Genomic DNA, 14,960 nt, shown 5'->3' with positions numbered 1-14,960 from the left:
AAAATCGAACCTCCACCTTCTAATCCTTAAAATCAACATCACTGTCTTACTACTGTCGGTCATTAGTGATCTTAAAACCTTGAGCTACGTTAAAGTCACTACATGGAAGCTTCGAGCGAACCCAAGGCATCAGATTTATGTAACAAAATTAATTTCATGTGATTTGCGCTGAACAATCTAACACAAGGTAGAAAGGTAAAATGCTGTCACCGATCGAGTTAATCTAACTACCCTGGCCCAACTATTGAGCTCGCCTCAACAGCACCGCATGTGTGCTGCTGCTACAGCTCATTAACGCTGGCGATCGATCTGCTGGTTAAACACGGCTACCAGTTCATTCCAACTGACAACCTCGTAAACATTACACTGCCACGCGCTCGAGACGTAGTGCCACACGGTCACAGCCAGCAGTTTGGACTGGGCCTCGCGTTTCTGTGCTGTACCCAGGCTGCGAACAAGACGGGGTCTTCGTGTGATGGCTGGCACTAGTACTCTTTTTCATGTACGTGTGAGAGCACAGGACAAACTATCTGCACCGAGCACTGTTTTCTGTTGGCAGGAGGGGATGATTATGATATAGCTGGAGGTCGTTGTAAATTGGCGTTTCCTATGCATCGGCAACGTTCGCAAGAATCGGCGACAATAATAACAGGGGCTCCGGATGGTTCGAACCTGTCCGTAGCTCCTTGCAAAAATCCAGAAAGGGTCGCACACACATCTGCGTGGGGGCGGCGGCGGATGAAGACACTTCAAGTAAAGGGGAAGAGGCATCTTGTTCTTGCTGAACCGGTGAAGCCTGCCTAATTCGATGGAGGGAGAGAGGGACCCTTTGTGCTTGGCACTGAATGACCGAAAGGAATGGCATTTCTTAATCACCAAGTAAAATGCATCCATGTATACATATATAATGCTAAGCGCACAGCTTTCTTTTATAAAGATGAAGATTCTCGAATGATCTTTAGAGATTCAAGTGCGCTTGAATTGTCTGCAAACGAATTCCCTTTTTATGCAGTTCTCAGCTGCTTAGTGTCAATGCAGTCTGCCAGTTTCGTCAGCGGAATTTAACAGTGATCAGTGAAACATCATCCATCGTCATCAGGGGGTGCACAGGGGAATCAAGTTCTTTTTCTAACGCGGGAGTCTAGTGCTGTATACTGTTGTTGCAAAGTGTTAGAATAATACTCCATCCGTCCCATATTAAGTGATTTTGTATTACATGTATCTAAACGCTTTTTAGACATAGATATATTCATATTTGGACAAATTTGAGTCACTTAATATGGGACGGAGGAAGTACATACTTCCTCCAATTTATAAAAGATGTTGCCCATTTTATATTAAGTTAGTACAAATTTTGTACTAAGTGGATGATACTTTTTATGAATCGGAAGGAGTAGTGAACAGTATGTCATTATCCTTTACAAAAAGGTAGCCTAGCGCTGCATATTGTTGTTACACAGTGTTATTGTGATCAGTATGTGGCTGCCCTTTTAGAAAAAGGAGTGTTATCCTGGACATGCCACAACGATCTACGGCCAGCACATTTAAAGACGATAGAGAAAGGAAATAAGTGGACTGAAAACAAAGGTGTGGTCATGGTTTTTTTGAAGGAAAAACAGCACGAGAATTTTCTACTGCAAAGTTTAAGGTTTGTCATGGTTGACGGAGGGAGTAGTTGGCAACTTGACAATGACGTCGAGACAATCAGACCCGGTGTGGCCTGGCGATGTGATGAGACGGAACGTATCTAGTGCTCACTTGGTTTGAGATACTACTAGGCTTGTGAAACTTGATGAAAATTTAACCAAATTATGTGTCGGTCTATAATGGAAATATAGTGCGTGCGTCTCATTAGACTACACTAACGATAGTATAACATGACGTGCCACACCAATCTACGGATGTCGCATCCAAAGACGAGAAGCGACTGGCGTGGGACGGAAAGAAGTGGAGAGAAAACAAAGGCCGGCCATGGCTGACGGGAGGATCCTTGTTGGATGGATGGAGTGGCTGACAGTGACATCGAGGAGGCCATCGGATCGACTTTCCTTGTGCCTTGTGATGAGACGCGCGAGCTCATCTCGCGACGAGAACCAGGCGTGCCATGTGAGTGGCAGACATGACTAACTGAACTAACAACAACTTCCCTCTCCATTGTTATTCAACAGTGTTGAACTAATACTGGAGAGTAACTCCCTTGCCAAACGAGCGAACGACTTCCTTAACCAGTCAAGACCTCCTACTCCTACTATAAACGAAGATCCATATTGTGTAACTGCATCCAAGTAAATTTTCGTCCTGCTAGTAGTACTGGGTTTTTTTTCGGATCTAGAGCTTCCTAACACAAGAATGGTTCACGCCGAAAAGAGCTTTGGTCTTCGTTTCTCTTTTTTCTCTTGTTGAGAAAAGAAAATCTCTATTTTGGCTGTGGCCGCAGCCCATGGGTGCATGTCCAGCTAATAAATCGGCCCACTGAAGAAAAAAACAGCAAACCCAGCAAGAAACCAAAATATATAAAAACCGTATTTAAGCAGGCTCAATTTTGAGTCACTCCGACCAGTTTTTAGGATAATAAATGCGGTATGATTAGGCCTGGATAAAAAGATCGAAGTTCCATAATCTTATTGAACGCTCGCTAACTCGGTTCGTTAAGGGCTCGGTTCGTTAACTAAAGAACCAAACAATAATTTCTTTTGAGATCGTTAAGCTTAATGATCTTAACGAGCGAGCTCGGCGAGCGCTCGTTAAGCTCGTTAGCGAGCTCGTCTCGTATATCACTTGTGAGTGGCTACGAAAACTTATTTTGTTGTTGGAATTATGTTATTGTTTCTCTTCTGTTGTGTTATTTGTAATTTTTATGGCGTTGTTTAACTTTTTATATTTTATTTGCTGCCAAAATTTATCCCAAGCAAATAGGTAATGCCCAAAAATTTAGATCAACATGCCATCTATTATCTTAACGAGTTTTTAACGAGCTTAACGAGCGCTCGCGAGCTCTTAACGAACCGAGCCGAACAATGATTTCATATCGTTAACGATAACGATCTTAACGATCCGAGCTCTTAACGAACCGAGCCTAACGAACCGAGCGTGCTCGTTAGCCAGCTCTAGGTATGATGAGCAACTGATGCTAGGTCCAAGACCAAAGCCCAGCCAAGTTTAGAAACCAACCCAAAACATAAAGGCCCAATGGTAAAGAAAAAAAGGTTCGATTTTCTCGTCGGACACCATTTGCTTGCTGCACTCTGCACTGTAGATATAGATGGTAATGGGGGCCCGAAACCCGAAAACCTGCGGGGTTTTACCCCATCAGGGGACGGGTTTGGGTCAAATTTGAAACCCGCGGGTTCGCTAATGGGTCAAAAGTGAAACCCAGCGGGTTTCGCGGGTTCAAACCCCGGGCAAGCAGTCCCCAAACCCGGTACCCGTGGAACCCGTGAAAATTTGCAGATAGCTCATTGAATTGGCCCAACACAACCCATATACCCATCCCAAACCCCCACGTATATAAAGTTTGTAACCATAAATTCATCCCCAATTCCCCATTTTCTACACTCTATGACTTAATGTATTTGGAGTTTGGACCAAGTCAGGTTGTCAGATGCTTATATTCGTATCCGTGTTTGTGCAAACTTGAATGAGATAGTCTATTTTGCGTGAACTATATGCTGCCATCTTATTAAGGGATGCTGTCTTGTTGTTGTTGCATGTGTGAATGGTGCCGAAATTATATTGTTTTGCTCTTGGTGCTAAAATGGGCTTTTTTTTTTCTTCCATGTTGCTGCTGCCATTTTGACTTGTTGCTGGCGGGTTCGGGTTCCTCGACATGGACGAAAAACCTGCCAGGGACGGGTTTGGGAAAAAAGTCAAACCTGTGACCGGAGACGGGAACGGGGACGAGTTTTGGATAAGGATCGCGGGGACGGGTTTGGACAGCCACTGCACGGCGGGTGTCGTCCCCGTTGGCATCTGGAGATGCGTTTCCCTTTCTTCATCCCGAACTGATGGCAAGCCCGCATTGTTCAGAACGACGACGACGACGACTCTTCGGGACACACTCTGCAGTCTGCACTGTAGCCACAGCAGCCGAGCACGACGTCTTTTTCGAGATAGGCCATGCCCAGCGTGAACGCCTCTACTGCCTGCTGGCCCTGGGGCAGGGGGTGTGAGTGACTGGCGGCGGCGAACCAGCGACATGCCGGCCGGCGGCGCAAGTGGCATGTTTTTTTTTTTTGACCAGGCGGCAAGTGGCATGGTGACTGCTGCGCGCTAGCTACGGTGGCTGCTTGTCCTGGGGGCTCGTGAGTCCTGGCCAAAGGCCCGCATGGCCCGAAGGGGTCTGCATGCAGCCGTATAGGAATGACCGTACCCTGCGTGCGTGACGTGTCGCCCCGTTTTGGCGTGGGCCCCACCTCTGCATGTTCCGCGCGGGGCGGAGAACACGGGTCCTCACGCCAGCCAGACACCTTCTCCTCGCTGCTTCACGCGTCCTGCTTTCCCTCCGAACCACCGGATCTGGACTGAACGGCGCTGATCAGCTGCGAGAGGCTCCAGTGGTTAGTGCGTCGGCACCACATAGCCGACGGGAAACACGTCAGCCAAGCCGTAGGAAAATCGGAGCCGAGCCAGGGGGAGCCGTCGAGCGAGGGGTGAGCCGTGGGGTGAGCCCACAGGGAGCCAGCCGCCAGGTGTGGGATTTGTACAGGCACGCAATCATGAAAAGGGTTTCGCATGATTGCGGCCACAAGATAATTTACCGACAAAAATCTAGTGCTGAGTTCGTATACGACTCGTAGTCCCGCTGGAACAGACGGCTCGATATCGTGGCCACCATTAATAATCAATTAAGGACCCACATGTGCCTCCTATTCTACTGTAATCTCTACTCACTTTGTTTGTCCATCCACGGAATGTAGGATGCCAAATCAACGAGAGAGACCATCGTCTTTCGCACGCCATGCATGCATCCTCGTCTGTTTTGACCAAGGAAATCGTGCTTCAACAATCAAACTAAAATCTGGTGACCCAGTCCATTGCTACGCGGTCAGTACTATAATTCCTCCGTTCCTAAACTATTGTCGCTGTTTTAGTTCAAATTAAAGACGGACGTTGTTGCGTGAGGAGTGCCAATAAGTTGCATCCGCTTGTATTAATCTGTACCTTAATTTGGTCTAAACAAAAGAAAGAAGGCGGCTTGCTGCTAAAAAAGGAGAAGACGGCTAGCAACCCTGCAAGTTGCATCATCATGAAGATATAATTTTTTTTTGCGGGTAATCATGAAGATATAATCAACATGATTAAATAAGACTTTCTGGCAAGATATTTGAAACTTGTCTCGTGCCTCAATCGGGGCCTTTCTGCTTGGTTTGATCTGTCGATCCGACGGTTCCGAAGGCCCCAAGCATGGATTCTACGTTTTTTGCCATGCCCGACTGTTATGCGCCACCGATCAAACCTTGGAACCCACAGTGGACAGGTTCAGCCGCGTCTGGTACTCTGGTTAGAAAGTGCTTTAAGCAACAGGAATCCGGTATTGTCTCGGCAACAGCCAGATATCGACCCGGCGGATTTATCTTTCGGAGCACCCACAGATTATCAGCCATGGATCAAGAATAAACTGTTGAGACGGTTAGCGAGAAAAGCGACCCAAATCCAAACAGTCCACAGCTCCAGGCCCAAGAGCCTCGGCCATCCAGTGGCAATTGTTTGTTCCTGAACCCACCGTATGCACCGGCACCCATCGCCACGCCCCATCCCGCCACGAGATCCACATTCCTGTGGTCTACGCCTCAGGTATACACCAGCCAGAGTCGAGCCGCGCAGACGCCAGCCAGCGGCTCGGGCTGCCCATAGATTAGCGTGGGGCGTGAAACTGACCTCTGGGACCCACTACGGCCCACACGGGGCAGCGACACTACTAGTCGTAGCGGAAGCCACAACCCGAACCTCTCTCCCTGCCGTTTTACCCCCAAATCCCCCTCTCTGCTGCAGCTCTGCACACCGCCAGTTCGCCACCACCGCCCCGCGACCCCGGCCGCCGTAGTGCTACGCGGTGGCGCAGGCCTGAGACCAAGCGCAGCCGCCATGGACGAGGAGGCGAAGCACACCACTAGCGAGGAGGACAGCACTAAGGCCGCTGCAGCCGAGGCAGCCTCTTCGCTGGCGCCCGCGGGTTCGGAGTCGGCGGAGCGGGAGGAGGACGTGGGGAATTTGGTGGAGAAGCTGGCGGAGCTGGTGGACGAGATCGCCGTGATCTCGGAATTCAGGAACGCGTACCGGAGGCAGTTCTGCAACCTGTCGCGGCGGATCCGGCTGCTCGCGCCCATGCTGGAGGAGGCCAAGGAGGGGCCACGCCCGCTGCCCATGGCTTCGGTGACCGCGCTCCGTCAGCTCAGGGAGGCGCTCACCGGCGCCAGGGAGTTGCTCCGCCTCGGCAGCAACGGCAGCAAGATCTTCCTGGTGGGGTTTCTCGACTGAAGCTCGTTTGTTCCTTTTCTTTTTGTTTTGTTTACGCGGCGCATCCTTAATTCTCCACATTCGTGCCTTTGCGTTATATATAAGGATATATAGCTGCGGAGTTACTAGAATTTCGCTTGACGAATTAGATGGTATTTTACGGTGCTACTATGCGGCAGAATTAGAACTTCTCCTTACTCACTTATCGGTATCCTGTTGGGTTTTTGCACTTTTTTCTGTTTGTGTGAAAGCTTATCCTTAAAAATAGCTCAGGTTGGACCAGATTTTATAATACCCAGGTGTCAAATCAATGCTGGGCCAGGACAGTTGACACTTGACATTTGTTAGTGATGTTGAACAAGTCTCTGCAGTACCAAATTTTCGTTATTATTTTTGTTTACATAGATGGGAGGGATTAGGAAAAACCGAGGTATAATTACTGAATTTTGAACCTTCTAAAATTTTGCTACAACCTTCTAAAAATAGATAGTTTGAGTGACTACTAGGTCATATATAGATGCAGTAACCTTTGTAGCTGCAAGATTGAACGAAATGTAGAGTAAAAGCTCTCTGCAGGGTTACTCCAGAACAATTAATTATTCATCATTGTTGCTATTTACATACACTTATTAATTTCCATACCTGGGGCTGGGGTCACACTAGCCTTTCTCACAAATTGCATCTTGCAGCTGAAAAAAGCAGATAGCACTTGTCCAGCTGTGTGTGTCTTTTGGGTGCAGGTGAAAGCAATAGGTGCTCAATGCTTGTTGATACTCCTATAAAGATGTCAACCAATGGCGGCGATCTTTTCACTACTCCCGTCCTTGTATGAGCCTTTAGATCTGCTGCAAATGGCTGAGATGCTGGTCCTGTGTGCTACAAAAGTTGGATACAATTTCCCACAAGTGCCAATAATAAATAATACCGAACAATGAGGGTGCTGCATAGTCTAAGTTTGGCGCTACCAGTTGCTGTGGCTCGACTGTAACCAAGTGTTCCAAAATATCTGCTGACTAACCGATTAACTGGACGAGTGATCGCTGATTGCGGCATGGCCGTATCCAAACCGGCGCCCCCATTACTGTGGTTGACCTGTACCCAAGTGTTCCAACTATGGGCTGACTAACCAATTAACTGCATCAGTAATTGCTGATCGGTGCATGTCCACAGCCAAGTCGGCACCCTAGTTGGAGGTACCTACTGTGGCCGTAGCCGTCGCTAGGTAGACTAGTTGAGAGCTAGGATTCGTCGATGTCACCTCCCAGGCCACCAAATCTAGCTGTGCCAACCTCAAAACCTAGGCAATGATGAAGGGATGGAAGATGACGAGAGAGGAGTTTAATATGTGCCATAAGAGCTGCAGTGGCTGACTAGAGCAATTAATCGTCCGACTAGTGCTAGTCCCTAGTCCCCTGCTGGCTGACTACTCATGGGCTAGCGCTTTCGTGAACACCACCTGGTTTTTGGATAACGGACAAAAGTTTGTGCGTCTTCTCATTAAGCGGAAAACTAAGGTCCAATTACAACTTCCAAGAATGGTGGTTAATTAGCTGAAAGAAGGGGAAACCGCCAAAGATCCCGCGACACACACATCTAGCCTTATCTCACGGCCTTTGGTGCAATCTTTCGTTGTACGCATTATACAAATGTTTGCCCTCCGTCTTGATGGATGTCACAGTCATCGAAAGGTTGTGGCATACAAATGTGGCTGTTCCCTTAGTGCCTGATGCTGGAGTTTGCCAGGCTGGGGATATTGCTGCCGAAGCCTACACAAGATTGCGAGTCAAATTTTGCTGCATCTAGGAGCAGCAAAAGAAGTGGTCTCCAGGGGTCTCATTTTCTTGATCACAGAGGGGCAGATTCCATGGTTGGGCAACTTATGCCGCTCCTAGTGATCTGCTGTCCAGCAGCGATGTTGGATTTCCAACCAAAGGAAAAAACGGCACTTGAACGAACATTTTCTGTTTGGAGTCTAATTTGTTTTGCCTGGGCACTTCCTAAAACCCTCAGCCGTGTATATAAGTCGTGGGCTAGGGCTTCCTTTTGCCGCGAACTTGGGCCAGGACCCAGGACTGAACCATAGTGCAGTGGAGCTACTGGACTCGGATATCTACAGACTTGATTAACATGTCCGAACATCCAAGCATGATGATCTTGTGCACTACTACCTCTATTTCACAATATCTGTCCCTCACATGTACCTAGGATGCAAAAAAGTCGAGTGATATTTGATGGAATCATATCATTCTTTTTTTGGAATCATATCATTCTTGCTTCTGTTAGATGGACATACTACTAATCTATCCGATGAGCACACTGCACAAGTATGGTATGATTTCATCAAATATTAATTCCATTTTGTCCTCCTAGGTATCCATGTGTGACATACTCCTTTGTTGAGAAATAGAGGTAGGAGTTGGTAAAGGCAGTTATCTTTACAAAAAAAAACTAGTCCATTCAAAATAGATGATCATTTTAGAGCTGGGCACAAGAATTGAGAGTGGATGAAATGTCCACATTGGCCATTTCTTTTTTCTCACCAAGGCATTAAATTACCTCATTATTCTCCTGAAAGCAAGGCATGCGAGTGCAAAAGGAGGTAATCGGGAAGTGCATGCATGAAACAGAGTTAATTAGCTCTTTTCTTGATGACATTGGTGAAGGACAAAATAGAAACACAATTATTAAAATTGCATTGAAAGTGTAGAAGGGTAAGTATTTTGAGAAAGTATCATAATTTTGTTCCTTCTATTTATTGAACATGTTGCACCGAGTTTATGGCCCAATAATTTGTATACTGATTTTAAAAGGTTAGAAACAGCTTTTCACGTAAAGTTCAAATGTGCCTGGCTATATTAGGCATGACCATAGGGGGGTGACAAAGATGGAATAGTTATTGCTAGTTAAGTTTGCAGTTGTGGAACATGGCATGGTTGCCCTTGCCGGTTACAGGACTACCTGATAAGCCAAACACGTTCACCACAATCATGACCTTGTAAGCATTCCAGCATCGGTAACAAGGCTAGCGCAACTGTAGCTCATGTTAGTGGTACGTGGGAGTGGTGAATGAAGCATAGCTATCACCTGTCATGATGACGGGTGGTGGGGAGGACGATTTTTTTGAATTATGATCGGCAGCAAGCTGGCAGCTGCACTACTGTCATAGGTCTTTCGGGTCAGGATAGGGTAATTCCTGGAGTTCCATATTAGTGCAAGTGATAGACTTGTTATATAAACAATGAGACTGAGGGTACCAGTACCCCTGACACATTATTAAGAAGACAATGAGATATACTTGTTTATTGAGGCCACGAAATAAATAAATGGAACTTAATCCGTCCCACGGAGGTCGTCAACCTAGGTAGGCATGGGAATGCCACTGCGCTGTGGATTGATTATATCAGTACAATGTTTATGAGAAAATGGAAACACGAGTTGGATCCAAACAGAACTTAACAGGAACGACAGCCCGCAAGGTTCACGCACAGAGTGTGAGCCCGCGCCTAAGATCAGGCCGAAAGGCGTAGCCATGGGGCGGTTTATTTTACGTTGTAGCAAAGTCGCTACAAGGGCTCAAGGGGGTACACAATATAGTCATCTAAATTTGGAGTTATGTGTCTTGTAGTTTTTCTGGGTAAAACTATAGTATGCTTTCCCTTTCTGGATTTATATGAAACACATGAATCGCCATGTTTAGTCGGTTGCGAGATATTGAGGTTTAATGCTACGAGCTGTTTGAATGCTTAGCATAGGACAATTTAATTATTATCTAGTTATTAATACTGTGGTTGCTTTTAGGAAATAATTGCACTATGTGTTACTTTGTTCTGATGGGGTATAAGATGGTTAATCAAGCATTTCTATGTATTTGCACGAGTTTGTTCATAAAATATAGTGAAGCTGTATAGTTGAGTGGGCTCAATATGTCTTGCTGTGTGTACGTTAATGAGCATCGAATACTGTTGATCAGTTTCCCTAAAAAAAAGAATACTGTTGATCAGTAGAACCCGTCCATAGGAGGTCACTTATGTGGTTAATTTTGTTTTATGCTTTTGCATGCTTACATCTTTAAATCACCATCAGTTTCCTATAATTAGTGCATACACTGTTTGTAGGTTCTTGAGAGGGATAAAATAATGCAGACCTTCCAGGATATTACCTCAAGGCTTGAACAAGCTTTAGCTGGTATCTCTTTTGATGAGCTTGGCATATCGGATGAAGTAAGGGAACAGGTAAACCAATACATTCTACTCTTGAGTTTACAAAGAAGCCATTTAGATTTTGTTTTGTTTTGTCGTGTTGTGTTTGGCTTGTCTTACTTTATATCGTAGCTAAAACATGTGCATTATTGTGCAGGTTGAATTGGTGCATGCTCAATTCAAAAGAGCAAAAGAACGGCCAGATACATCTGATGACATTCTTTTTAATGATCTGATAGCTGTCTATAATTCAAGCACCAATGCTAATGTTGACCCAGATACTCTTCGAAGATTATCTGAGAAATTGCAGCTTGTAACCATATCCGACCTCAATCAAGAATCATTGACCTTGCATGAGATGGCAAGTGGTGGGGATCCTGGTGCGGTTGTTGAGAATATGTCAATGCTGCTGAAAAAGATAAAGGATTTTATGCAGACTGAGGATCCTGCAATAGGCATCCCAGCACATGGGGAAAACCTTTCCCCCAATGACAACTCGACATCTCCTGTTGTTCCAGACGATTTCCGTTGCCCAATATCATTGGATTTAATGAAAGACCCTGTTATTGTCTCCACCGGGCAGGTCTGTGTTAACTTACCTATTGCTTTCAATCTGTAGAACTTGCATTTCTATTTCAACTCACTGTATTCTTCTAACTGCATTTACAGACTTATGAGCGAGTTTGCATTGAGAGATGGTTGGAGGCTGGGCATGACACCTGCCCTAAGACGCAGCAGAAGCTTCCCAATAAATCTCTGACTCCGAATTATGTGCTTCGCAGCCTCATAGCTCAATGGTGTGAAGCAAATGGTATCGAGCCACCAAAGCGCCCTGCTCAGCTTAGTAATGCACCACCATTATGTACTGCTTCTGAGCATAGTAAAGTTCTTGAGCTTCTACAGAAATTATCATCCCAGAATCTTGTAGATCAACGTGGAGCGGCAGGTATGCTTCGTCAGCTTGCCAAGCGTAGTGCTGAAAATCGTGCTTGTATAGGAGATGCTGGTGCTATTCCTATCCTTGTGAGCCTGCTACCAACAACCGATGTTAGCACCCAGGAACATGTGGTTACTGCACTCCTGAATCTTTCTATTTATGAAGAGAACAAAGCAAGAATTGTTACCTCTGGAGCTATTCCTGGAATTGTACATGTGCTAAAGAGGGGTAGCATGGAAGCTCGGGAGAATTCAGCTGCCACACTGTTTAGCCTATCACTAGTGGATGAGAACAAGGTAACAATTGGGGCTTCTGGAGCAATTCCAGCTCTGGTACTGCTATTGGGCAATGGAAGTCAACGTGGTAAAAAGGATGCGGCAACAGCACTATTTAACTTGTGTATCTATCAGGGCAACAAGGGTAAAGCTGTTAGAGCTGGATTGGTCCCTATACTCCTTGAACTTCTCACGGAGACTGAAACTGGGATGCTGGATGAGGCCCTTGCTATACTTGCAATTCTCTCGAGCCATCCTGAGGGCAAGGCAGCTATCAGCGCAGCCGCTGCCATACCAATTCTGGTTGGAGTTATCAGAAATGGATCCTCAAGGAACAAGGAAAATGCAGCTGCTGTTCTGGTGCATCTCTGTAATGGTGAACAGCAGCAACAGCATCTCGCAGAAGCACAAGAGCAGGGTGTTGTGACCTTGCTGGAGGAGCTAGCAGAAAGCGGCACGGACAGAGGAAAAAGAAAGGCCATCCAGTTGCTCGAGCGAATGAATAGGTTCCTAAAGCAGCAGAGTCAAGCCCAAGGAGATGTGATGGCACTGGCTCATTCTCAGGCCCAAAATCCGTCCCTGGCTTCCCAGACTCTGGTTCAAGCTCCAGCAGATACTCAGCTAGCAGAATCACTGCTTCCTGCTTCCTCACATCTTCCCGAAAGACGAGGTGATTGATCATCAGCATATTTTGTGCTACACCGTGGTTTGTTTTTGGCGAGGCTGGCAGGTGGAAGATCTCCTGCAATTCTTAGTCTGGTTATGTGTGGTTTTGGGTGCACAATGTGAATCATGAAGGCAGGAAACCCCGGCATTGTGATTTAGGGCCATGTGACAAGTCAGTTTTGCAACCATGGTTCCATTAACCTGTGTGTGTCTGTTAGTGTGTCGTTCGTACAATGTGTCAGTGATTGAACGTAGGATCCTCGAGTTTTAGGGAGGTTATCATCGTGCTTCTACCCGGTGCCTAGTACATGACTAGTTTGTGGCTTCCTAGGGTTATAATTTTACCCGCCTGACAATGAGAGTTCCAGTAAAGCATTAGTCAAAGTTTTTGTTTAGCTCAGAGTTTTTTCTGAACAGAATAGTTGGAGAGCATCGATGTGCTATTGACATGGACAGTTCTTCACCTGTATCTTGTTGAAAGAAACCAATGTGGTGAGATCTTGAGCAGTCTGTCCGCATGTTGTCATGAAATATTGAAATCCGCCCTGTCCCTGGAAGACTCTGTTTCTCTTTTTTGCGGGCACTGGGATGCTGTAGCTTGTCCAGGCGATGTTCCATGTACCCACATGTGAGGGAAATATATGCTCGTTCCTTTCGTCTGTGTTCCTGGGGAACCTATCTGGATTATTGATAGAAACTGGTTAAACCCTTGCATTTGCTTGCTTCAGTAGTCCAGCACCAGAGGCCAGAGCACTGGAGCACGGAGGATGTTACAGCGGAAAGCAGCAGTGGCTGCGGTCGACCCTGATACGATACTGTCAACCAATCTAGCTACTCTGACTCTGTGAGGCTATCCTGCGAAAGCAGTACCAAACTGGCCGGACCGGAGGAGGGGACGGGTTGTCCAATCGGATCGGAGCGAGGTGGTCACGCTCGACAAGTTAGGCCACACTACCTTGTGTCGCTCGCAGACACACTTAACTGTCATGGGCTAATGCATGGCGACGGCCGAAAGTGCGAACATGCGTGCGATTCGGGCCACATTCATGCATGCGCGTGCGTCGTCCGCTACCTTTTTCTCCCTTCGTCAACGTTAGGAGAGATCGATCAGGGGCTCAATTATATGCAGATGGCGATCGAGGTTTGCTGTTAAGACTCGAGAGTCAGAGCCCTGATGTGACCGGCGACGTGTGTGCAGGCTTGCATTGCATGCGTGCAGCTCTAAGACTAGTACGAGGTGTGCCAACTAAGTAATTTTGGTGATGCGTCATGTTATTAATGAAGAAAAAAAGAGTTGTGGTAACTAGATATGTTACCATCACATCACACTTTCCAAGATACAATGAGGCTATAAAGCTAATAAATGAGGCTTCTATGTTATCACAAATATGTTACTACCCACTATTGAAGTAGTTTGAAATAGTAACATAGACTAGTAAGATATGCCTGTTATTGGGTTACGTTACTCTCCCCGGGACCAGCCTAAATGTCACTTCAATATGTCTGGCCGTTCTAATGGATAGATTTGGGCAGACGCTAGCTAACGCCGTCTGTAAGCTGCAGCAAGCAAGAACAGATAAATCACTGCTGATGACTTACTCGAACCGAAGACCGAATGATACATGCCTTTCCAACTCGAACCCCACGACTAAATGTCGAACTACGCGCCGTCGAATTATTTTGACGTCTCTCTCTTCCATCCGGGATCGCATCGCGCTTGGCATGAATTATTGCTGCTTGATTATTTGCATCCGGCTGGCCGGCCGGCGAGGCGGTGACAGCCACCTACCAAATTAAGAAATGAAACGCCGCTTTACTGCTAGGAGCTGCATTAAGAAAATGCAAGCTACCGCTACCGCTACACAAAAGCAGCTTAAAGCTCATGCATTATGATATAGCACTATAGTTTATACTACATGTGGTGACCTCGAAGCTAATTAATCTGCTAATTAGTGCGATATGATGACGTTGATGTTATGCGACGATGAATGATAACTCGGAATCAAACACGTACGGGAAGAACAATTGTTTATTACTGTAGCACGTACTCAATTAATCTGTGTCCAGCGGTATTCACTTCTCCTGTCGCAGGTTGGCACCCTTGCCTGTAATAATTAACCTAACGGCATAGCTACTGTATGCGTCCACCCTTTTGTGGTTTTCTGTGTTTGACCTTGCAGCGATCTACGGGGAAGCGGTGGTGCCGGTTTGCAGTGTTTTCTTATGTGTCTGCTTGTGGTATTGCCGATGACGATAACGCTGGGGGCTTCCTGCTAGGTGTAGTGCCTTGTGCATGTTGGTTCAATGTTCGGCGATCTACAGCAGAAAGCTTGCCTTTCTCCCTTTCGGAGCTTGTTCTCGGAATCGAAGCTGCCTTGTCCTCGACGTGGTGGCCGGCTGTTTGGCATATGCCGGCATGGGCTCCGT

General features: G+C 46.4%; 1 protein-coding gene across 1 annotated transcript; it reads left to right on the top strand.

Moving 5' to 3' along the window:
• The first annotated feature begins 5,923 nt into the window (after positions 1-5,923).
• On the top strand, positions 5,924-13,090 carry LOC100831702 (protein spotted leaf 11). Its single transcript, XM_003561732.4, has 4 exons — positions 5,924-6,459; positions 10,572-10,688; positions 10,813-11,238; positions 11,325-13,090. The coding sequence occupies exons 1-4, from the start codon at positions 6,085-6,087 to the stop codon at positions 12,543-12,545; spliced, it is 2,139 nt and encodes a 712-aa protein (XP_003561780.1). The 5' UTR covers positions 5,924-6,084; the 3' UTR covers positions 12,546-13,090.
• The last annotated feature ends 1,870 nt before the right edge of the window (positions 13,091-14,960 follow it).

This window comes from Brachypodium distachyon, chromosome 1, assembly GCF_000005505.3.
Source record: "Brachypodium distachyon strain Bd21 chromosome 1, Brachypodium_distachyon_v3.0, whole genome shotgun sequence".
Classification (NCBI taxonomy): Eukaryota; Viridiplantae; Streptophyta; class Magnoliopsida; order Poales; family Poaceae; genus Brachypodium; species Brachypodium distachyon.
This window is presented reverse-complemented; position numbering and strand designations above follow the sequence as displayed.

Coding starts and splice junctions, on each gene's coding strand:
- LOC100831702 (XM_003561732.4), top strand. CDS start 6,085: ATGGACGAGGAGGCGAAGCACACCACTAGCGAGGAGGACAGCACTAAG. Junction 10,689..10,812: donor CGGATGAAGTAAGGGAACAG/GTAAACCAATAC, acceptor ATTATTGTGCAG/GTTGAATTGGTGCATGCTCA. Junction 11,239..11,324: donor TTATTGTCTCCACCGGGCAG/GTCTGTGTTAAC, acceptor CTGCATTTACAG/ACTTATGAGCGAGTTTGCAT.